Source organism: Elephantulus edwardii, unplaced genomic scaffold, assembly GCF_000299155.1.
Source record: "Elephantulus edwardii isolate Elephantulus edwardi_28Jun2011 unplaced genomic scaffold, EleEdw1.0 scaffold00115, whole genome shotgun sequence".
NCBI classification, from domain to species: Eukaryota; Metazoa; Chordata; class Mammalia; order Macroscelidea; family Macroscelididae; genus Elephantulus; species Elephantulus edwardii.
In genome coordinates, this window is record NW_006399865.1 from 7701580 (window position 1) to 7726293 (window position 24714).

The 24714-nt window shown below is 35.5% G+C and overlaps 1 protein-coding gene across 1 annotated transcript; it reads right to left on the reverse strand.

Moving 5' to 3' along the window:
- Positions 1-1391: 1391 nt before the first annotated feature.
- FANCB (Fanconi anemia, complementation group B) lies at positions 1392-20823 on the reverse strand. Its single transcript, XM_006892385.1, has 8 exons — positions 19927-20823; positions 13550-13702; positions 12469-12564; positions 9113-9241; positions 6682-6848; positions 3376-3800; positions 3040-3277; positions 1392-1812 (listed from the first exon to the last, which is right to left on the reverse strand). Exons 1-8 carry the CDS (start codon positions 20821-20823, stop codon positions 1392-1394), a joined length of 2526 nt encoding a protein of 841 aa, XP_006892447.1.
- Between the last annotated feature and the right edge of the window lie 3891 nt (positions 20824-24714).

Genomic DNA, 24714 nt, shown 5'->3' on the forward strand with positions numbered 1-24714 from the left:
TTCCAAAAAGATTACCATTTGCAAAAAGTCCAAAATATTTTGATAAAGCTATAGTATTGTATCATATTTTGTAGTGAATTACTAAAAAGGAAGTAGTATATTATTTTATGGACAATCCTAAAAACTGAGGGAAGAATTTATAATTTCTACAAACCATTTATATCACCAGATCATTAGGAACAGGCACACTTATAAGGCATGAGAAGAATTCACAATTCACTGCTGCCAGCACAAGATGCAACTTAATATAGTCATGTGGACTTTTGTCAAATGCCTCAAGATAAAGAGGAAATTTCTGTATCACTTTAGATTTCAGAGCCAAGAAGATCAAGACCATTTCATTTGGCCTATATGCTTTTGTGTCTTTTTCTCTCTCCTGACATATTCTTACTATTCTAGAATTTTCATTCTTTCAAAAAAGAAGAAAACAGTGTGTTGAATTTTTGTCTTTGAAGAAATGTCTCTCACAGAAACCCTTATAAATCACTTAAGTGAAGATTTTCACTCATATTTAAATCTCTCCATCCCTAAGGAGTACTATACTCTTATTCTAGCTAGAATTTCATATTTTAGCTCTGCCTAGAGTTGGAATTTCCAATGGTTTTAAGACCATTTTCAACTGTAAGAAGAAAAAAAGAATAACTCCAAACCAACAATTAGAGATGATGAAATATGCTTAGCCTTTGGGAAGAAATATCATTTTCAGAGAAATGCCCTAAAATTTTCAAAGAATCACTTTCCTATAGATTTACACGATTTCGGAGAAGCTTTCCAATAAAATTTGAGTTAACAAAGGCCTCAAGTATTTTACTTAAATGGTCTTACCCAAACATTCTTCCAGTTAAATTTCCATGGAAGTTTGATGTTTACAGAAAATATTGTAAATCCTATCATCCTAGCTTAATTTCTCTGTTTGAAGTTGATTTTTATAAGTTGATTTTTATATATTAGGTTCCACTAAGCAGAATACAATAAAAAGTGCTTACTTTCTTAAAAAAAGAGTTATACTAAAATACTGTTCTAACCTCTTCTGTCAAGCTTGGCACTGCTGACACTTTGGCTAGGATACTTCTCTACTGTAAGGGGCTGTCTTATGCACAGCAGGATGTTTAGCTGCATTCCTGAGCTCCACCTACTTACACACACACACACACACACACACACACACACACACACACACATCCTGACAACTAAAGTGTCTAGACATTGTGAAATGCCCACTGATCTGAGGCATATTGTTTCCTGGGTTATCAAAACCAACGTTTCACTACAAAAATGCCTCAACTGTTATTTTTACAAAGGAGGCATATAAAATAAAATGAAAACAAATGGAACCAAAGTTTGCTAGCAGTGGAAATATATTTTAAAGTAAAATAAAATTTAGATTTTAATTATAGACTGGCCAACTTCTGTATGTTTAAGTTTGATTTCAGCTGAACTTCAGCTATTTTCAAATTAATTTCTCTATAAAGAATGGCACTCACTTTTAGGTTCATTGCCAACGTGATTTGCTTCTTTTCTCTCTGAAGTTCTTTTCTGTATTGGCGGATTCTTTCCTCCCTGTCTGATAAAGAAGCCACAATGGGATTGCTCTGACTTCTGTCTGCTTCATACTGCTGGGAAAAGCTGCTTTCAATCTCAGCTAAGGCTGAAGAAAGATAACTAGTAATGGTACGCAGCTCCTCCTCCAAAGTTAATGCCAAACGATCAATTAAGAAATCCTCACTTCCTGATCTTAGCTTTTTGAAGGAACAGTTTATTGGGAGAACTCTAATGAGATAATGAAGACACTGGAACAAAACAGCTTGATTCCTGGAATAAAAAAGAAAGACCATATTGTAAATATCAGGATGGCACTAAGCAGTCATGTAAAATATAATGTAGCACCAGTTGCTCGGCAGGAGAAGAATAGGCAGTCTCTTCCCATGTTATTAACTGCCACTGAAAACCCACTCGATGGTCAGCTATGAGTTGGTTCTGACCCCACTGCACACAAAAACAACAACAATAAATTAAAATTAATTTAAATTACTCTAACAATGAATATAACCAATAATACACATGATCATTGGTAAAATTCAGACAGGTGTCGTAAAATAAACATATTCTTTATCAAGTCAGTTAATATTAACCAGGATTCTTTCAGATTATGTTTTTCTTCTGAATAATAAATTTCATTTTATGGGACAGGAAAGAGGCAATTATTAGGTGCACACCTATGTTTATTGGTGTGTTGTTCGTAACAGCAGAGATGGAAACATCCAAGTGCCCATCAACAAATGAATGGATAGAGAAGCTGTATATTCACACAATGGAATATCACACAGCACTGAAAAACAAGGAACTCATAAAATAATATACCAAATGGGTGACCCTCCCTGGAGGACATTATGCTGGGTGAAATAATCTCAGTCATAAAAGGACAAATACTGCATAATGCCACTGTTATAAAAAAACACTGACATGGGAGTTCGGGAAAAACTAAGAAAAGAAGGGATAAATAATGTATACTGCATTGAAACAGATGAGGAAAAGAACTGTTTAAAAAGAATATGTGATTAGGTATTAGTTGCATGACAACAGTCCAGAATAAGAGCTGCTTAGCAAGGTGGACCAGTGAGGGGGGAGGGGGCACAGGATATTGTGTAACAATGAAAGAATTTTTTCTCAAAGAGAAAACTAAACTGACGGGGGTGGGTAGGGAGGAAAATAAGCAACAATGAATGAATGAATGAAAATCCAACTTCTCTATAAACTTTCATTAAAATCTCAAAATAAAAAAATCGCAAAAAAGAAATTATTAGGTCCTATTCAATAGAAAAAAAAAGTTTAAAACAAATACAAAATAAAAACATATCTTCATTTTCTAAATGAGGATGGAAAATATCCCTTTGTGTCACCCTAGATAATGACTAAAATAGTGCCAAAATAATTCAGAAGTCATAACAACATCATCATAGATGTCACTCCTGGACTACACATTTGCCCCGTCTATGCACACCAAGTTCTCTGAACTTAGTCCACTGTGTTGTACATTACCTGCAATATACTATTAAAATTCCTTCACATGGTGTCCTTTGTTTCCAGTTGAAGAGTGACCCATAAAAACTTCCTGGCTTTTTAGAGAACCAGATTTCTGGAAATTCTTTGATTACCTCACATTGCATGTATTTTAAGAACCATGTCTGCATTGAAGTCAGGGTACGATCAGATGATGTGACGTGAAAACAAAATCTGTCCAATGCTGAAAGAAGTGTAAAAATATCTTCTATGTGTTCTATGAGGGAAAAAAAATGTCAGAAGATCTAATCTCTGTTTCTTAAAATTTTCAGATTCAATTAAGCGTATGACTAAAAACTGCCAACCACAAGTTACCTGTAGATTTAGGTTCTGGAAATGTCACTAGGTACTTCCCCATTGAAATATCCTCCAGTCTTATAAGAAGTCTGCCACAAGGAATATAATGATCTTCTGAATAGTTACCATTGTTTCTCTTCCTAATTTGCAGCAGCACAATGCAACAGAAATTAATGAGTGCTAAAAGTGGTGACAGAGGAGTTACAGCAGTAATTGTTTGTATATAATCTTTTTTAGATGGTTGTTGACAATAGCTTTTCTTGTCTTCACGAAGAAGGGTCAACTTGATCCTTTTTGCCTCTGATCCTCCTTCAGGTGGTAAAAAAGCTGATGCTGGCAAAGGATCTCTATTTAACTTAATCACTTTGTTCTGACACTTTAGCAGAACACTGGAGCCATAAGCTTTATCCAGTAACAGCCATAGAGTTATATCATTCAGAGATCTGTAAGTAATTCAGAGAGATTGGTTATAGTATACAAGTTCATTAAGCTAAATTATTAAATATCAATTAAAGCAAAGAATTATTTTCATGATCTTTTTTTCCTAGGAGACATTTTGAATGTAAAATATATCAGAAAATGAAGACTAAATCTCTCCGTTTTAAGGATCCTTTAACAGCATTTCCCTTAAAATAGACAAGCCAAGGAAGTAATTTCTCTATGGGGTGCCAGAACACTTGAAAAAAATGGCTTTTCTAGCCATTGTGCTAGCCCCCATTAGGGGATGGTCTCCAGCTCCCTAACTCCATATACATGATCTTGCAAATCACCAACACCTGTAAGAGAGCACGTTCCACACTCTGAGAGGCGACCATGTTGCTGAAGTGACTGGCAAGATGTAACCAGAGGAACCCTGGAGATAAAGGTCACAGTTAAAGATTCTGTTTACTGGATAATTGAAGGAAAAGCTAACTTATAACTGCTCTGAGGTCAAGTTTGCTGGATGACTGAAGAAATCAGAGGCTTCTTGCATGTATGCTGTTGAATTGTACTTAGACTTTCACGAATTGAGGAATTGAGGGTTTTTAATCTGACTTGGGACTTCTGTACTAAATCTGCACTTGCATTGTGAGATATTCTTTGTCTCCTCCATTCTCCAACCTATTTCCTTAATAAACCTCACAATGTGGGAAAAGTCTGTAAGTCTTGCTACAAACATCAGACGCAATGATTAGTAAATCTTAGGTGCAGGAGCATGTGGGGTGGCAGGCCTGACTATGCAGCTATTTATACGATACTATGGATATTATTGATGGAGACAGTTCCCTGAATAGAAGTTAAACTCGGCCATCCACACATTGCGTCCAGTCCTTTCACACTCCAATTTAAACTAAAAACCAAAAACCATGGCTCTCTTTAATATATAAGAATAGTAAAATATCTGGATTTTATGATAAGGTTGGTTGGGGTTTTTTTTCCTCTTAAACAAGGAGAAAATAAACTTATTTTAAAAACAACAAAGTCTATTTTGATAAGAGTTTAGAATGCAAACACTCCTAAACTAAAAATGGTATTTGATAATCCAATAAATGACTTCAGTAAATCTGCTTTTGAACGGAAAATATTGTTTATCCCTCAGCAATTCTTTACAGATTTGTATTTCTAACAAATTATACATATGATGCGGGCTTTAAAACATATAATCCAACATTGCCAAAATTTTTCAAGTAAAAATAGGTGATAAAGAATAGTGATAGAACCACAATGGGGAGCTTAGCATCTAGGAAATTCCCTGTACATACATATGAGGTTAGAATCTAAGAACAAAATCAATCTCAAAGAAATGTTAAGTAACTTTCAGTAATTAAATTGTTGGTACGGCTATTCCAAGAATAATGCACATATAGAGGGGAATAAAGCAAATGAGTAATTATGCTGGTGCAACTAAGAAATGACATTTTCACCATGGTGGAAAAGGAGATAGACACAGGATTGGTGAGTTTAAGTGAAAACTCTGAAATCTAGAGTGTGAACTAGAAGTTATCAATATGAACTGTGCTGTTTCATCTCTTAACAAAAAACACATTTCCAAACCCTGCCCACAAAAAAAGCCTATAGATAACCACCATTAAGAAACGAGCTTCTCTTGTGTTCACATTCTGGTTTCCAACTTTCAAACTTCTTCTGAGGCTAAGTTTGTAGTATACAGGATCACTATGGAGGTGTAGGCTTAAAAGCACCTACCAACAAGTAATTGATGAGAATTGTCTTATTATTTTGCCAATCCTAATGAAACAAAGGAATTAGGCAACGCTAACATCACAAAATCAAAAGTATTAGACCTTAAATTCTTCACAATTGAAGACTGAAACACTATCTACCAAGTATTCTTGTTAAACCAAAAATTCAAACTTTAGTCTGATCCCATTTCTAAGTCTAAATTTTCAGGACACACATGATCCAGTAATATATCAAATGTTAATAAATCTACTCCAGCAGCACACAAAAAGATATTGGAAGAATTTTGGGTTTAGCTTCATGAATGCAAGATCGGTTTTATAACTGCAATTAGTTAATATGAAAGAAACGAGAAAATCTATATCCTCATCGACCAGATCAAAAAAGCTTAAACATTCACTAACAAAGAAATCCTCATTTCAAAAATTATTTGGGATCCACTAATAAAGTTGCAAAGACATTTGTCCTGTCATAACAAACTATGGTTAACATTAAGAAAAATGGAACTCTGAAGAAAAATGTGGCATCACAAGAGGAGGAAGAATCAACAACAACCTGTGTTAGGCAGATGACAGAGTCTTGCTCGTTGAGAGTGATGAGGACTTGAAATGCTTGCTGCTGAAGATCTAAGTCTCAACATTAAGAAGACAAAAGTCCTGACCATTGGACCAAAAGGAAACATCATGATAGATGGAGAAAAGAATGAAATTGTCAATGATTTCATATTTCTTAGACCAACAATCAAGAGATTAGGAGTATTACATTGGGAAAGTCTGTTGCCAGGGACCTCTCCAAATTACTGAGGAACAAAGATGTCAGTTTGAAAAAAAAATTTTTTAACATGGGTATTAATTTAAACAAAACAAAACAAAACCCACCCAAAAACAAACCCAAACCAGATGTTATATCAAGGCGATTCCAACTCATGGTGATCCAATGTGTGCAAAGTTCAACTGTGTTCCATAGGATTTCAAGGCTGTAACCTTCCACAAAAAGCCTGTCAGGCCTTTCTGCCAAGGCTCTTCTATGTGGCTTTGAACTACCAACTTTCTAGGTACTTTGCGCCACCCATGCACTCCATATTAGGAATATTTATGTAGCTTACATTTTATTTTATTGTATTTCATCATTAAAACTTTTACTTACATTTGCAAAGACGATGTGGTTTTCACTCCAACAACCAAGCTATCATCCATTACACGATACCATATCTTTTCTATTAGATGTTCTGAATCTTTAAAATTGTCTGGTAACTTATCATCAAAGGTATACACAGGATTTTCTTTTTCTCCACAAAAATGAACAAGACATGCCTTATTGAAAAACATGTTTAAATGAATAATTGATTACAAAAAAATTGTACTGAATGCAGCAAAACTAAAGAAAAATGGAAATCAGCAATCTGCTTTTGGACAGATCCTAGAGCCTAGACATTTAAAGGTAACATCTAATGTATATATCATATTATCAACTGAAATATAACTTCTATATAATTAACCAATACAGACACATCTCAGAACAAGAAACATGATTGGAAACAAGACAGGATGTCCAAAGTAGAGTCAGTAGGGAAGTAACTTGGAGTCCGCTTTTAAAAATAAATTGACAGTATATAACCCCAGGTATGTCAAGGTTTATCTAAATAAAAAACAATATAATCAAACTTGACTAGCAACTTACAATGAATAACATGAATAAAACTGCTTAAACTATCTTTGAAATGCTTATGGATTACTGATATTTTAGTCTCAATATGGATTTATAGTGACTTTAGAAAGAGGCATCCACTTCCTAAACAACATTCCTCCAGAAACTCTATGAACTTTGATAAATGTCAATGGTTGTACAGGGGCTTCTGCCCTTTTGTTCACAGGGCTGCTATATGAGTTGTGCTACTCAAAGGCAATCAACAACAACGATAGTAATATATAGTAACTGCTGAGTGCTTACTATAAGCTTGTTACTATTCTAGATGTTATTCACAATAATCCTAGTACTCTGGGTTGGCACTGTTACTAATTACATTTTCCAATAAGGAATGTGGCACAGGGAGATTAGGAAACTTGTCCAACTTCACACAGCCGGCAAGTGGCACAACTGGGATTAGAATTGAAACAGACTTGTTCCAGGGCCCAGGGACAATCTTAATTATTCTGTTCTCTTAGTGGTAATTACTGAGAAAAATATATACACATTACAGTGTAGCAGACTAAACATATTTTTAGAATCTAACACTTCACTTCTGCCAGTGGCTGTGATGTCTAATGCCAGTTACCCATCTGAAACCAGATTACATGTTCTTTACTTACCAGGTTGCTTTCAAAATTAATTAAGGAACAATGCAAAGGTGAGCTGCACATAGTAGTTACAACTCAAGAATTTTTAAACATTCCTTCCCTTTTCTAAAAATACTGGACAAACTAGGGTAGGAAAAGGAAAATGAGGATACTTTAAAAATGCCTTTTGTAAGGTTTCTCAAGAAATTAGAATTAGTAATATAAGAAAGCAGTCCCATGTACTTTTGTGATATTTTAACATAGTTTAGGCCAAAACCTTCATATTGCTCAACTTAAATATAAGCAGGAGGCCTAGACTGTTATATGACTTCTCAATCTAAAAAGAAGTCAGAGCTGAACACATAGTGGCTTGAAAGAATTAAAAGCAACATTAACCATCTGTCCCACCAGCTTTTCTTGTTCTCTGAATGGAGCTATTAATCTCCATAAAAACTCAAAACCTGCTGCCTATTCAGTCGACTCATAGTGATCCCTATAGGACTTCCCCACAGCAGTTCCAAGGCTGGAATCTTTATGGAAATGGACAGCCACATCTCTCTCTTCTACAGAGCAACTGCTGGGTTCAAACCAATGACCTTTTGATTATCAGACAAGTGCATTACCACTGTGCCAGTAGGGTTTCTTACATTTACTAACACACAGACTTTTAAAAGTCTGAACAGTTTTTGCTTATTTTAAAAATTGCTGAACTAGTAGATCTAATTATAAGGCACCTAAGGAAGTTCTTCGAATCATCAAACACAAGAAAAAAAGAAAGCAAAAATATAACAAAGGAGTTATAGGGGTACAAGAGCACAGCAATTTAAAAGCATTTATTACAAGAATAAATATCCTTAAAGTAAACATTATAACAGACTGAAAAACTGGACACAAATGATGGCATTACATTACCATCAATACTTGGTAAAATAATGCTCAGTATATTTTAAAAAGTCAGGAAATACATAATTCATTTAGGAGTGATTTTAATACTATCCATATAAAGAAAAATTATTTAACAGTAAATTTTTTTAGACAAAAGTCTTTCCTTTTCTCCAGGTTCCAGAAAATGGACACTTTAATATGTGATAGAATCATGTGCAAATTGGTAAAATATTGGCTTCTTAATCAAATATTTTACAAAGTCATAAATTGGATGTCATATATTATAATTCCTGCCAATTTTCTTCTATATCCTCTGAGCAGCAGCATTTTCTAATACATTCAATTTAAATAATGCTTCAGTACCTTGCAAATTTTCAACTCATAAAATAATAAAATGCTTAGAGGACAAACTTTACCTCCTCTGTACTTGATGGTGGACCAGTTTTCCCTTGAACCAAGTTTATTAAAGCTTGGCAAGATTTGAAAATAATTTTTTCCTTAAGCAAGAGATGCTGCTGTAAATTGTGAATAGAAGCCAAATCAGTCTGTAAAGGAGAAAAAAATAGTCACTCAGAAAATTTCAAATGGAAACTGTCATACCATTCATTCATGAAGCACTTTTTCTGTTACTTACCAATTCACTTTTGTACTGTGAAAGAGAGAACATTTCTTAAAGAAAAACTGTCTTATTTGTAAATTTTAAGTCTCTAATTAAAAAAGAAAACCTGTATTTTTTTTTTGTTTGAAAGAGAAAGAACACATCAAATGACTACACTAAAGAATATACATGTCAAATTGAGAGAATGTCAGTTTATTACAGCAGTACTGAAACAAAAGTAACTAGAATCAATATGAATAAAACTAACGCCTACCCACATTCCCAGGCCCACAAGAAAACTGTTTTGCTTATTACTGAAGTAAGTTCAGCTTCAAATACAGGGTATCCACAAAAGTAGACAGCATCCTGAATAGAAAGGATCACTTTTAGTTTCAAACGGTTTTAAATCCTCTATTCACAATCATCTTTGCAGTAAAACTTTCAAGTGTGCAACAGTCCAAAAAGTCATACATTCATTTTTCTAATAATAACCCCAGTACTCAGATTGACTCCTAACTGCTATAAAAATGTATTTTCACACTGAATGAAACATTGTGTAATCCATTCTTTTTTAGTATACCAGATAAATAGATTTTAGCACTAAAGCTAAAACCCTCATGAGCCAGTTTTTGAGTTTTTTCTTTTTTTAAATTTTATACTGGTTTACTTGCAGAATTATTACACTATTGGAAACCTCAGGATTTCATTTCTGCTAGAAACTTAAGACTGTTTAAGTGTTAAGCTAGTTTGTAATCTAACAAGTTTTTCTAGACAGGAAAGCAAAAGAGGCATTTCCTTTTGGGTTCCTCTCTTATAAATGTAATTTTTTCAGGGAAGCAGCAGGTAAATTCTTTTGGGGTCTTTTGTTATCAGTGAATGGATGTCGTGGGCTGAATTCGCCACCTCTCTTATTTCACGGCACAATGTATGTAAAGGGTGTAACTAACATTTTAAAATTTTATACATTGACCTAGTTCTATGGACTCTACATCATTCACATTCCAGCGCTCACACACTGAGTAATTCAAGGCTGCTAGAGGGGTATGTAGTAAAAGAGAGAAATGTGTGGACAGATTAAAAATGCACCCTCTGAAAGCATCACTGGTATTCTTTTCCCCCTCCTCTCTTCATCACAACACTTACCTCAAAATAAAGATGAAATCAGTAGACTAGTCAATGGAATTATGTTGCAAACTTTTACTATAAAATTACGGAAGTAAAAGAAGTGTTAGGTGGTAAAATATGTAAATTCTAAGAAAAGAAAAACAACTTCACCATTACATCTGGGATCCTTAGTCACAATTTGCAAAGACAACAGGTGGTTTACCTTTCCATAACTTTTCTACGAGCTATGTTTTGCAATATTTGCCTTTTCTTCTCTACAAAGTTGGCTGCACCCTCTCTAAGACATATCTATTCGTTCTCTTGGCTGTCCATCAGATGTTCAGTGCTCTACTCCACCCATCCACCTCAAACCAAAAACCACTATATTGCATGGCACTAAGTCTTATTTTGTGGTTCCTTTCATTGTCCCTGGGTGGTGCAAATAGCTAAGCACTCAAGCACTTGCTGAAAGATTGGTGGTTCAAACACACTATGAGATGCCTCAAAGGAGGGTCTATTGAGCTGCTTCTGAAAGGTCAAAGCCTTGAAAACTCTTGTTTGTTGTTGTTAGGTGTCACTGAGTCAAGTACTACTAATAGCTACCCTATGAACAAAGGATCTGAACCCAGTCTTGTCCTGCACCATCCTCACACTTTCTGACACACAAGAGCCCACTGCAGCAGTCACTGAGTCAATCCACCTGGTTGAGAGTCTTTCCTTCACCAACCCTCCACCCTTCTCAAAATCATGTCCCTCTCCAAGGAGTAGCACCTCCTAGAAACATGTTCAAAGTATGTGAGGCGAAGCCTCATCATTCTTTCCTCCAAAAAGAACTATGGCTGCACCCTCTCCAACACATTTGTATTCATTCTCTTGGCTGTCCATAGGCTGTTCAGTGCTCTTCTCCAATACCACAGCTCAAAGGCGTCAATTCTTTTTCTATCATCCTTATTCATTGTCCAGCTTTTAGATGCGTAGCATATAATTGGAAAGACTTTGGCTTGAATCACATGCACCTTAGTCCTCAACTAACCTCACTACTCATCTATAATTTCAAAAGGTCCCTAACCAAGATTTTCCTACTGCAATGTATCTCCTTATTTCCTGACTATTCTACATAGCATTTTTCACTGTACATACATGGGCCAGAATTATGAGTCAGAATTCACTTAGTAAACCCACAACATTACACATGCAGAAGAACATATAACATAAAAACTTCCATGAATCCAAAAGGGAGCTATGGTGGCACAGTGTGCACGGAAATGTGCTGCTAATCCAAAGGTAAAATTTTCAGGTAGTCTGAATCTACCAGTGGCTCCTTGTGAGAAAGATGAGCAAATTTCCTCCCATGCACTTTATAGTTATGGAAAAACCCAATGTGAGGTCGGTCCTGAGTTGATTTTGACTCAATGGAAATAAGAAAGAGAGGTAGGAGTAGGGGTTAGATTGAAAACAAATTTTCTCTATATGTGAAAATTTTATATGTAATAAAAATGCATTGTACAATCACATTTCTCTGTAAATTTGCATATGCTCATAATTCTTTAAGAACATTCATATTAAAATGTAAAAATTGGTTACAGAGGTTGGCAATCAAAGGTAATTGTTATTTTCTTTTTTTAATATTTCTGTGCATGGTCTGAATAGTGTACAGTGAATGTGCATTACCTTTCTACATTTGGAAAACTTCAAAACTTTCTCAGGGAAATTACTTTGTGGTTAACTTCATCTTTAGAATGCTGCTGCTTTACAAGAAATCCTATGGTATAGAAATGCTACAGACCTGAAAGAATATACTTCCAAAATTGAGTTTCTTGTCTATTATCTTATGAAGCTTATTAAATCTATACAATCTTACTACAAAAAGGTATTTTTAAATGATATACATTTATAAGTAGTGCCACAAGAGTTTTTACATAGGCACTACAGACTTAAAATGTCTTTGCAATTCTATTTCTTTTTCCAATCACTGAGTTGTGTAACAGACTTTTCATTCAGTAACTTTTACTCTATATATAATAGCACTATGAAAAAAGAAAAGAGCAAAAATCTGGCACCAAAACTAACCTTCAATCTTCTTTCCAGAGCTAGAATCACCAAAGAATGAGAATCCTTCTTGCTATCATCAATTAAACTATCTTCATTGCAATCCAACGTATCACTCTAATAAACAAATAAAAAACTTCAAACAAGTATCAAACTGAAACTTTAGAAGATTAAGATTATACAAGTTTTTCCACTCACAGAGCAATTTTCCAGGTTGTATGCTATTTTACAAAAGGAAAATTACATGTATCTTTTTCTCATTATCTTCCTTTACCTAGAAACAAATTACTATGACTAATATTACCACCTAATGTTTGAATAGTGCATTATAAAGTATCAGGTAACTGGATTTTCACAAAATTACAGTGAGCTAAAAGTAAGATTTATCTTCATTTTACAAATTTTTTAAAAAATGAGGTTCAGAAAGAATCTTTTATATGTCTGAAACTTTAGAGTTATGATATCCTTTATGCATATTACCTCAAGACTTTATCAATGACAACTTCTTCAATAAGGTAGTTTCACTTCAGTTTATTCCATAATGTAACTCAATATTATCATGCTTATTGGCTTATATTCAGAAATAACAATAAAGTTAACTTTCAATATTAAGTGTCCCTTTAGAGACCACCAGATGTATTTCAAATTTACCATCAGGGGCATAAAGCCAATGTGTTTAACATATGTTGAAAGGAAGTGAAATGTACCTCTTTAAAAGATCCAAGCTCTGCATCCTTAAAATTCAAAAATCTGTGTATAAAAACACAAATACTCAAATGGTGCCTCAAAAGCTTTTAAACAAGGAACTATTTAAAAGGAATGGATGATTAGGCATTATATGTACAACAGTAGCTCAGAAAAAGAGGTATATTACAAAGAAGACTGGGGAGGAGGTAACTGTGCAACAATGAATGAATATTTAAAAAAACAAGAGAGTTGAATTACTTAAAAAAGAACTTTTCTGTAAACTTTTGCTAAAGCTGCAATTAAAATAAAAAATTTTCCTAAATAAAGCTTTTAAGCAGTTAAATTTTCTAAAATGCTTCTTTTCTTTTTCTTTTCTAAAAAGTTTCTTAAAGTATATAAAGTAAACAGAACTTACTGAATAGTTTATGTTGGCGAGATTTGTCATTTTAAACGAAGCCAGGCAATCTGAGTTTAAGGAGCTCTTGGAAAGTAGCAATACCTGTTCAGTCCCAGTTCCAATAAAGTCATCAATCAGTAGTGACATAATTTTTTCCCACTTCATTGCAACCTAAAGGGAGAGTTAAGAGAAAAATACAGAAGAAAATAAATCAGATGTAAAAAACTAAGTCTTCTTGTTTCAAGTGACTACAATTTGTTATCCTAAATCTTACAAATAAGTAATGAAACTGGTAGACATCAAAAGTTAATAAAAAAAATAAAGATATTGAGGGATAAGCAGAAGGAGTTATAATAACTTTATGGCAGTTGGATTTAATGTTGTATCAATAACAAAATATGTTATCAATGACTGGTATGTTCCTTATTTCAACATAAGCATTTATTGCAATCTAGTTTGAATTCTAGTACTTCTTACCCCTAAATCCTGGAAATTTTATCATCTATAATAAAGATGACTCTCACTCCCACAAGTGTTAGCAGATAGACACTAATGATCAAAAACTGGCCAAAGAATCAAGTCTCATTGAGTGATTTTAATCTGTGGCCCTCAGGCCTGGTTTTAATTATTTCTGGTCGAACATTCTTATAAGTGGTACAGCACTGGTCAGTCCATTTGTTGTACAGAGGTAAGCGTGGTTGCTGTGGTGCTAAACACTGTGACACTGAAGTTTCAAATGCGGTAATAGTTACTTATGTTGGACAGTATTTGGTAGAGCCTCCGTAATAAAACAGGCTCGGAAGCAGGAGTGACATCACTTCCAAAATAGCTTGCTTCTGGAAACTCTAAGTACTTGGAGTAACGATGAAAGAGTTATACAAGTAATCAGATCTTTTTTTCTTAAGGTCGCTATGAGTCATCTACGACTTGATGGGATATAACAACAACAACAACAATCAGAAGGTACCAAAAGACAGATTTTAAACATTCTTGAAGCAGAATAAAAAAAGAACTTAATAATCTAAACACTGGCAAGGAAAAGCATGGTGTGTTACTATTAACTACTGTAGGATCTTCGTTGTTGTTAAGTACTATAGTCACAACTGACCAATAGCCAATCCTACAGCAGGTTTTCAGAGGCAGCAAATTGCATGGGAGGAGACTGCCCAACTTTCTCCCACAGAGCAACTGGTAGATTTGAACTGCATGCCTTTGGGTTGACAGTGCTGCTTCTTACTTCCAGGCCACCAAACATAAAAGGGTATAGACTCTAAAATTGGGTAACCTAGAATAATGCTCCCAGTCTAATGAAATAATTGGGTCAGTTCACACAAGAACATCAGACTACAAGTTTAAAATAGAAGAAAATGTCTTTTTAAAAATTCACAAAGCGGAAAGGCTCTAGATCTCCCTTCTCCCTGAGGCAGAAAAGCTTCAGAATCCTAACATACAGTACAGTTACAGCATTACATTAGAGCAAGAAGAGAAGCAACTGCTCTTCTGTTTACATAACTAAGTATCAATCTCACCCCTAGAAGTTTCCAAAACACTGATTTTTCAACAGAGAGGTAGCTTATTTGTTTACAATGCATCCCCAATTCACCTGACCAAAGAGGATCATGGACTGTAATGTACACACATTAGTAATAAGAAGTCCTGGGCATGTAAATAAAAATCATAGAGTTGTGTATGCATGCCCACACATTTGCCATCTAGAACAATGCTGTGTGATACATATACAGGTCAGCCACATATATAATTTTAAAATTTCTAGGATTAAGTAAAAGAAAATTCCCTAATAGTAGTAAAAGGAAATAGGTAAAATTCATTTAGTAGTATATTTTATTAAACCCAATATATCCAAAATACCATCATTTTCCATTTTCAATGTAACCAATGAAACATTGAGATACTTTTTTTAATAACAAGTCTTTTAAATCTAGTATGTATGTTTATTTGACATCTATAACACATTTAAGGTCACATGTGGTTAACAGTTACCAAATTAGATAGCACGGCTCTAGAATGTATCACCATGTCTACAAACTAAATGTTAGGTGTCAGGTATATATGACAATAATCTCTATTTTTAAATGCTTACTATATAAATTTTTGTCAAAAGACTTAAAGAGACCATTTCAATTCAAAAGAGTGAGTCTAAGATAAAGCTAATCATATATTCTGGGTACAATTAAATCTGTCTTATGTATAGTACTGCACTGGGGCCATTTATGAAGGACAAATAGGAGATCACACTAAGCTTGATTTCCTACCTGTAATTAACCAACGGTTGGGTGCTTTCTATCTATTTTTAGAAACTGCCTTAATTCCTTTATGTATTAAAATAGGAAAAAGATGACTGCTTCTGTTACTTGGTCTCCTTTAAGGATAAAACAGCTTTTCCAAGATGTCATTTTTTTTTCCCAAGATGTCATTTTTTTTCCAAGATGTCATTTTACATATTCTTTTTCTTATTCAAAATCTCTCAGAATATGTCTCAGGCTCAATGTTGCAAAAGTTTCCTTGAACTTTGAAATGTGAAATGATTATGTATTTATTATAGTAACTGCTAAATTGTTCACATAAAATTATTTCCTTTAACCTAGGTTTTGTGACATTATGATCCTCCTCCTTTATTTCTAAATCCTTGGCCTTTATTTTCCTGCTTTTAATGTAATCGACTATTTTACCATAAACTATACCTAACTTTTTAAGTATGCAAGTGTAAAAGATGAAGACACGTTGCTACCCCCTGCCAAAAAATTCCTAGACTGGCACACTTATTGAGGTGTTCTGAAACAATTATCGACAGATAACCGAGTGTGCCTCCAGAGTCTTGTTGCTAGATACTGAGGAGTCAGGTCCAAATACATAGTGACCCTATATAAAGAGAAACACTTGTAGATACTGTGTCATCTTCACCATCCTTCCCATGTTAGTGTTTCAGCCACTATGTAAATCCATCTCTTTGAGAGTATTTCCCTTTTTTGATGACACTCTATCAAATCATTTTCCTGGGACTGGTCTCTACTGAAAACAACCCCAAAATATGTGAGGTGAATTCTCACCACAGTCCCTTCTAAGAGGTATTCTGGCTGTACTTCTTTTAAAACACATCTGTTAGTTGTTCTGCAAGTCCATGGCATATTAAATATTTTTCTGTGACACTGATGTGTCAAATGTGCTAATGGTTGGTTACCCAATGAGGACAGAGTGGGGTGGAGCTCCCCGATTAAAACAAGCTTGAAAGCAGGAGTGGCATCCACTTCTGTAATAGCTTGCCTCCGGAAACCCCAGGAACCTGGAGGGAGGATAAAAGACACCCAAGCGTTGAGGACTCTCCTTCATAGGGTTGTTATGAGTCTCCTGCGACTTGACGGCACTTAACCACCACCACTACCACCACCACCCTACAATTCAAACACCTGAATTCTTCTTTAGTCTTCCTTATTCACTGTCCAGCATCTGCTTTTCTCCTTTTATGAAGACGTTGCTTATGGTCTGCTGAGATAGAATTTATACTAAAAGCTGTTGTCTTTGATCTTTATCAGTTAGTGGGTCAAGTCTTCACTATCACTAAACCAGGATGTGTCATCTGCATATCACGGGTTATGAACTTTAGATGAAACACACAGGATGTCTTTGTACAGTGACTAAAACACAGGTATTTTGGAGTTCTCTTGCTTTGGAATGACCACAAAAATCTAACACTTCCAGCTGACTCTCATTCAGATTTCCAGCATATGCTTCCCAGTACTGCAACATTTGATGGCATTCCATCAATTCCAGCAGCCTTTTTTTTCCCACCAATACCTTCACTGCAACTTAGATTTCTTTCAATATCATTGATTCTTGATCATATGCTACTTCCAGAAATGTTTCATTGTTAACAAATTCTTTTTGGTTCACTGTGTATTATGTCCATCTTCTATTGATGTTTCCTGCACTATTCAATAGTTTGCCCACAGAATTATTCAGTATAGCATTAATTATTTTAGCTTGAGAAATGACAAGCCCTTTTCATTTTCTAAATCCAAGTCTTTCCACAGTTTGTTATTCTTTGCTTTGTCTTCTTGAGCTGTCCTTTGAAATTATATAATCAGCTATTTTATTACATCATTTATTTTTGCCTTAGCTATTACACAGTAACTGGAGCAATGGGAGGTGGTGTGTCAGAATTAATGAGACTAGCTCAGGACAAGAAAAGGTTCAAAGCTACTGTGCATAGGTTCGCATTGGGTCGCAGGCAACTCAATGACACATAACAACAACAACATTATACATCCACAAGCAAGTTTTAGATTATCTGTTTTAACAACTATTTCCCTCCCTCCCTCCCTCCCTTCCTTCCCTCCTTCTTTCTTTCCTGTTTAATGGCCTTTTGCTTTCTTCATGCATGATATCCTTGATGTCATCAAACAACTCGCCTGTCCAGTCTTGATAGTCATTAGTGCTCAATACATCAACTCTATTCTTGAGATAAATTTTAAATTATTGTGGGATTGTGTAACTTTCTTTAATGCTACCCCTCAGAGGTAGAATTCACAATTTCCTAAAGAAGGAAAATGCTTTCAACAAGAACTTTGACATTCCTTAAGGTAACGCTAGTAAATGACCCACCTGGGAATTCAAGGTGTTCAATTCAAGATGAAATGTGTTGTTCCTACTCTTGCCCTAGTAAGGATTATAAGCTTTGTCACATTTTTTTCCCCTCCCAATCCTTGGAAAGGCAAGTAAAAATGACAGAAAATGTTATCTTTCAAAGGAGCATAAGAAAAAGCAAATGAATTTGTACAATATTGTTGGATGTAAAATGGAACAGGATAACATTTCAATTATTTTCCTTTTGAATACTTACGTTCTTTATTAGAGAACATACAAGAAAATATTGGTGTGCTTTGTTTTGTCTTTTATCTGAAGTTGCATAAGGATTTGAAAAAATTTAAACATGCTAAACTATTATTACTCTATACCACTTAACAACAACAACGATGACGACAACAGAGCCCTGTTGGCCTAGTGGACAGAAAGTTATGTTACCAAGCCAAAGGTGCGTGATTTTAATCTGTGGCCCTCAGGCCTGGTTTTAATTGTTTTTTTGTCATTCTTCTAAGTGGTATAGCTCTTGTTTGTTGATTTGCTGTACAGAGGTAACTCGTGGTTGCTGTGATGCTAAACACTGTGACACCGATGTTTCAAATGCAATATTGGTCACCCATGGTGGACAGTGTTTGGGGGAGCTCCCCGATTAAAACAAGCTTGTTAGCAGGTGTGGCATCCACTTCCAAAATAGCTTACCTCCGGAAACTCTATGAACTTGGAGAAATAATTAAAGTTATACAAGTGTTCAGGGCTTTCATTCACAGGGTCGCTATGAGACATCTATGACTTGACAGCACTTAACAACAATACAACAACAAACTATCATTGGAACAGACTTTTTTACTAGTAGTGATTATTTTTCTTGATTTATGATCACATCACAAAATGAGCTAATACACATCTTAAGCCAAATATTACTGGTGGGGACAACTCCAATTTCCATGCCTTTTTACCTGTTATTGAACATTCATTATCAGTGAGTATCTTAAAGCAATTTCTGAACCTTGCATTAAGACTATAGGAAGATGAAAATGTTTGCTCAAAGCTCAATTTGAGTTTCAAAAAACCCCACATGTCTGCAAATGACAGATCTTACAAAAATTAACATATAACTTGATTTTGGAGAACAATTATCTCCAGAAGGACGATGACACAATTCAAGAAATTTCTCTAGATTTCATTTTCTGAAACTGAGAAGTTTAAATAGATAATTAACAACTTTTAATAAGTTGAACTGAATTATTTAAATTTTCTGTGAAGGTTTATGAATTCACAGCACTAATAATCTTATTTTAAGTGGAAAAGATAGTCCTGGGACAGTGCAAACAGCTAACATGCTCAGCTGTTAATCAAAGGTTGGAGGTGAAACTCCACCTAACGGCTCCTTAGAGCACAGTTTTACTATGAAACACATGGGATTGACCCGATTCAGAAATGACTTGATCGCAACAGGTAAAGCAAAACCAGGCATCTAATTACTATCACTTGAATAAAAATCTAGAAATATTTATATTAAAAAACAAATATAATAATTACAGTTATATAATTACATATTTCTAAATTACTCAAAGGCTTTAAGATTCAATATGGCAAAATAATTATCAGGTAGTAATGTAATCAAAATTTAAGAAAACAGAACTACTTAATGTATAGGTTTTTCCTTTTAAAGAACCAAAAACTGTTTTGTTTTGTTTTTTTATGACAAGACATCAAGATGAATTTTATGGAGAGGAGCAATGCTTAAAGGTCTTAGTCTTATAATTACATCAATTCAATCATGATAAGCACTGTACCTGAAAGTTCTTTTTCCAAACAGCGCAAGCATCATTGGACCTGAAGGATACAATGTAAAAGGAGTCTCCTCCATATGCATCCATAGGTTGAACTCTACAAGGATCTCCAAATGGAAGTTGGCACACGCTCTCAGGAATACCATTCTTGAATAAAATCAGCTGATTCTTTCGAGTGAGGGCAATCAGAGATATTCTTAATTGGTTATTGACTAGCTTAGTTGCACATACATGCACAGAAGTTATAACACTGCTATAAACATGAGGGATAATGTATGTGTCAGGTAGCATTTCTTGACTATCAAGAGAATAGACAGAAAATTTGGCATCCGAAACAACACAATTTGATTTTGAAGGTTCCTGGGTACATCCCAATAAAACAGTCCCTAGATTTACAATGTCCCCTGCCCATACAATAGAAGAAAACTTAACTGGCACACTAACAACCTTGCGTGTTTTTGGAGAGATGCAGTAAACTGATTTGCTGTGTCTCCATAAAACTAAAGGACCATTAAGGACCCATAAACTGTCCTTCAACTCATAGTCTAGTTGAAAACTCAACTGCTTTATGAACTTATTGGTACTGTGAAGCAATAGTACAAAATATTTAAAAACATTATTCTCACTGCTCTGTATCATAACATAAGGGAAGGTAAGTCCAGTTTTGAAGTCTGACACACAGCTACAATAAAAGATTTTAAAATTAGAATTATCTTCCTCCATGCTCAAAAATCCAGTGGACTTCTGATCAAATGCCCTTGTTCCTTTGTTAAAAACCATTCTTCTGACATGTAATGTGGGTGTTTTTGTAGCCAGTTCATCAATAACTTTTCCTTGGCACAACTGAAAGATAAGGACTTCCCCATTATAACACAAGAGTCCTTGTTCCTTAGATGACATTGCTGCTTTGCAAATCAAGTATCAAGTCCTTGCGTAGATGTGCTTTTTGAATGCAAAGTGATTCCAGCTGATACTTTAATGCTGAAAAAGAAATAGGAAAAACTAACATGAAGTAGTTATAGTTTAAAAAGGAACATCTATTTTTAGAGATCCGGCCTAATGGTAAAGAACTGCAATGGCAACCAAATCCACCAGCTGCTCTACAGGAAAAAGATAGGTGATCTCCTCTGGTGTAATTAACTACCCCTGAAAACCTACTGGAAGGTGAGCTACGGTCAGTTCTGACTCAAAGGTACACAAAAACAATGTAACTAATTATAATTTATTAAAAGTCTTAAGTTTTTTATAATACTATTTTATCAATGTCACACTTACAAAACTTATCTCAACCATCTCTTTAAAAACCCAGTTTTGCTAAGAATGGCAAAAGCCACATCAAATAAGATAACAAGATGTATGATTAAGCATTTCTTTAAAACTCTATGTACTCTTTTAAAACTGACTTCACCTTTCTTTCTAACTTGAAGAATTTTTTTAGGTTCTACATCTTTGTTTGATCTAATTTGGTTTCCCTAATATCCAAGCAGTCTCTTCATACCTAGGGTCTTCCTCTATGCCTTTTGGCCCTTTTAGAATGACAATTCAGTTAGTCAATCATTTGCTTTTCTTGGAGCACAGTCACTTCACAGATATGGTGGCCTGAATTAGATTACTATCACAGCCCAGGTCCTTGGGTTCCTTTTTCCTGGGGACAGGACTCTTACTACAAAAATAAAATGCCAGTGCACTTCACTTCCGGCCATGGTTCACGTGCCTCCATGAGTTTTTTAAGACTGTGAACTTTACGAAGAAGATTGCCTGGTATCCAAGATACATCTGGTTGTTTATTGTGGATCCAGATTCCAAGATGGCGGCAGTAAAGAGTACAGTGTGAAGGGCCAGAGGAACAGCAAGCTGCATCGAGACAGGCCACTAGAGAGACCTTCATGTCGTACAGAGACCGACCAACACAGCGTGACGTGGAGAGTAGGAATTTGAATCAGGACTTCTGTTGCAACAATTAGTTTTGGAGCTACAGGAACATAGAAGCACACCATGGGCCATGCTGCAGGCCCAGCAAAAGCCGGAAGCTGCCAGCTGAACAGCTGTGGGACTCATCCGACAGGAGAAAGGTTAACGGGAAATTGAATGAGTTCTAACCATCACTACGAGCAAGTCAGTCTGTTGGAATTTGACTGAGGTTTCTTGTGCCCCTGTGGACCACCCACGATTGGTCAGGCCAGCAGAAATCTGACCGAGATTGCTTGAGCATGGCTGATTGCCTGGGAGATCACCGAAGAGTGAGCCCACTGAAAGGAATTGGAGTTCTCTTCTGCCACGCAGAATGCCCAGGAACAGGCAGGACGGTGGGAATTAATCTGAGTTTTCTTGGGCACAATCAACTGCCTGAGAGAGGGTCCAAGAGTGCTCAGGCAGGTGGGAATTTGACTGAACTTTCGTGGACACTGCAGACCGTCCAGAATCAAGTGGGGCAGTGGGAATTTGAGTCTTCTCAGGTACAAATGGACCCAGGGCATTGCTGGATCAGGGGTCACTGTGCGAGAGAACCTAGGTAAGGGCTGCTGGACATGGACCACTGAGTGAGAGCTGCTTGGGGGGAGATGGACAGCTGGAATTTAATTACAGACCCCAATCCTGAGCACACGCAGAAAGCTGAGGTCTGAGTGAGGAGGTCCTGCAAGTACTTGACCTGTCACTGTGGTCACTCCCCCCCACCCCGTGCTGGCTTCATCCCCAATGGGATCCACACCTGTGCCTACACATCCAGTCTATCAACTTCTCTTCAATCCAGAACACCTTGATCAGACTTACCTACAAGAAGCTGCTCTCAGAGGCTCTGAACTGAACTTTCCCTTGAGTCTGAAGATCAGAGGAACACACAAGTGGGGTAACTACCCAACTGATTTCCAGACCACTGTCTTCAGATCAAGAACATATCACTGTCTAGAAGAAAGCAAGCTATCGCACACACTACACAAGCACAAAGCAATATGTTAACCCCAAAATGTGACACAGTATCAATGGATTTCCTGAAGCCAGAAAGTGTGATGGGACGTTCTGACAAGGAATTTAAAAGAACAATGTCTGAATATTTTCAATGGATGAAAGACAAACTGGAATAACGACAGGATACTGCAAGCAAAAACCAGGAGGAGCTCATAAAAACAATCCAGAACAATGCAGATAAAGCAAAAGAGGCATTAGCGGCACTGGAAATACAAGAATCATGATCCAAAGTATGAGGTCCAATGTTTCAGATGCTGTCAACATGACAGAGGGACACATGAGCAGAGTTGATGAGATGGAACACAGAATCAGTGAAATCGAAGATAAAATTGTCACCACCGATCTGCTAGAGGGAAAAGAAGAATCAAAAAGGAAAGAAAAAGAAAACCTAAGAATAATGTGGAAAACCATCAAGAGAAATAACATGTGCATCACTGGAATCCCAGAACAGGTAGAAGCAAGTAAAGCAAAGGAAAGAGTTGCGGAAGAATTACTAGAGGAAACCTTCCCACGCATAATGAGGAATGAGAGAATATATATGCAAGAAACTGAGCAAACACCATATAGAATAGACCCCAAAAGAAAAACACCAAGGCATCATTAAATTTGCCAGAATGAAAAAAAAAAAATTTGCCAGAATGAAAGATAAGGAGAGAATTCTGAGAGCAGATAAGACTCAGTGCCTCTGTCTCAGCAGAAACCATGCAAGCAAGAAGACAGTGGAAGGACATATATCACTCAAAGAACACAATTGTCAATTAAGAATACTGTACCCAGCAAAACTATCCATCATATATGAAGGAGAGATCAATATATTTAAAAAAAAACATGTTTGTAAAAACAAGTCCAGCGTTGCAGGGAATACTGAGAGATGTCCTTCTTACAGAGGTACCACAGAAAGCAGCATGGAGCAAAGTAAGTAGTAACAACACTGAAAAGAACTTAAAAAAATGATAGCAATAAAACTCTTCCTTTCAATAATCAAACTGAAAGTGAATGGTTTGGATGCACCAATGAACAAAAGAAGAGTAGCAATTTGGATAAAAAACCAAAATCCATCAATAAGATGTCTATAAGAGACAAACCTGAAAAATTAAGATAAAGAAAGACTAAAAATAAAAGGATGGGAAAAAATATATCCAGCAAATAGCAACCAGAAAAAAGCACAAATAGCAGTATTAATTAATCGCTAGTAAAATAAATTTCAATGCAGAAACAAAAGACAACGAAGGTCACTACATAATGCTGAAAGGGTCAATAGAACAAGAGGACATAACAATAATAAACATCGATGCATCAAATGAAACACCTGCAAAATATATAAAACAAACAATAACAAAACTGGAAAAGGAAACAGACAATACTACTATAGTAGTTGGAGACTTCAATGCATCCCTTTCAAGAAAAGATAGAACTACCAGGAAAAAACTCAACAAAGATGCTCAAGAATTAAATCACACAACAAACCAACTCGACCTCATAGATATTTATATGCTAATGCACCCTAAAAAAGCACAGTATACCTTTTATCCAATGTGCATGGAATATTACCCAGAATAGATCACATTTTAGTTCATAAGACAAGCATCAATAAATTAAAAAACAAATAATACAAAGTATATTTTCTCAGACCATAATGCTACAAAATTAGAATAATAAGAGGATAAAGGAGAAAATCGATCTTTGCCCATTCCAAAGAAAGGTGACCCAACAGAGTGTGGAAATTATCGAACAATATCATTAATATCACATGCAAGCAAGATTCTGCTGAAAATTATCCAAAAAGGTTTGGAACAATATGTCAACAGAGAACTGCCAGATGCA

Excerpts from the sequence above, each read along its gene's own strand:
- FANCB (XM_006892385.1), bottom strand. The coding sequence starts at position 20,823 with ATGTCATCTAAGGAACAAGGACTCTTGTGTTATAATGGGGAAGTCCTT. Across the intron at positions 9,242-12,468 it reads CTCTGGAAAGAAGATTGAAG|ACTGATTTGGCTTCTATTCA; the intron begins GTTAGTTTTGGT and ends TCTCCTTTACAG. Across the intron at positions 3,801-6,681 it reads ACCACATCGTCTTTGCAAAT|ATCTCTGAATGATATAACTC; the intron begins GTAAGTAAAAGT and ends AATTACTTACAG.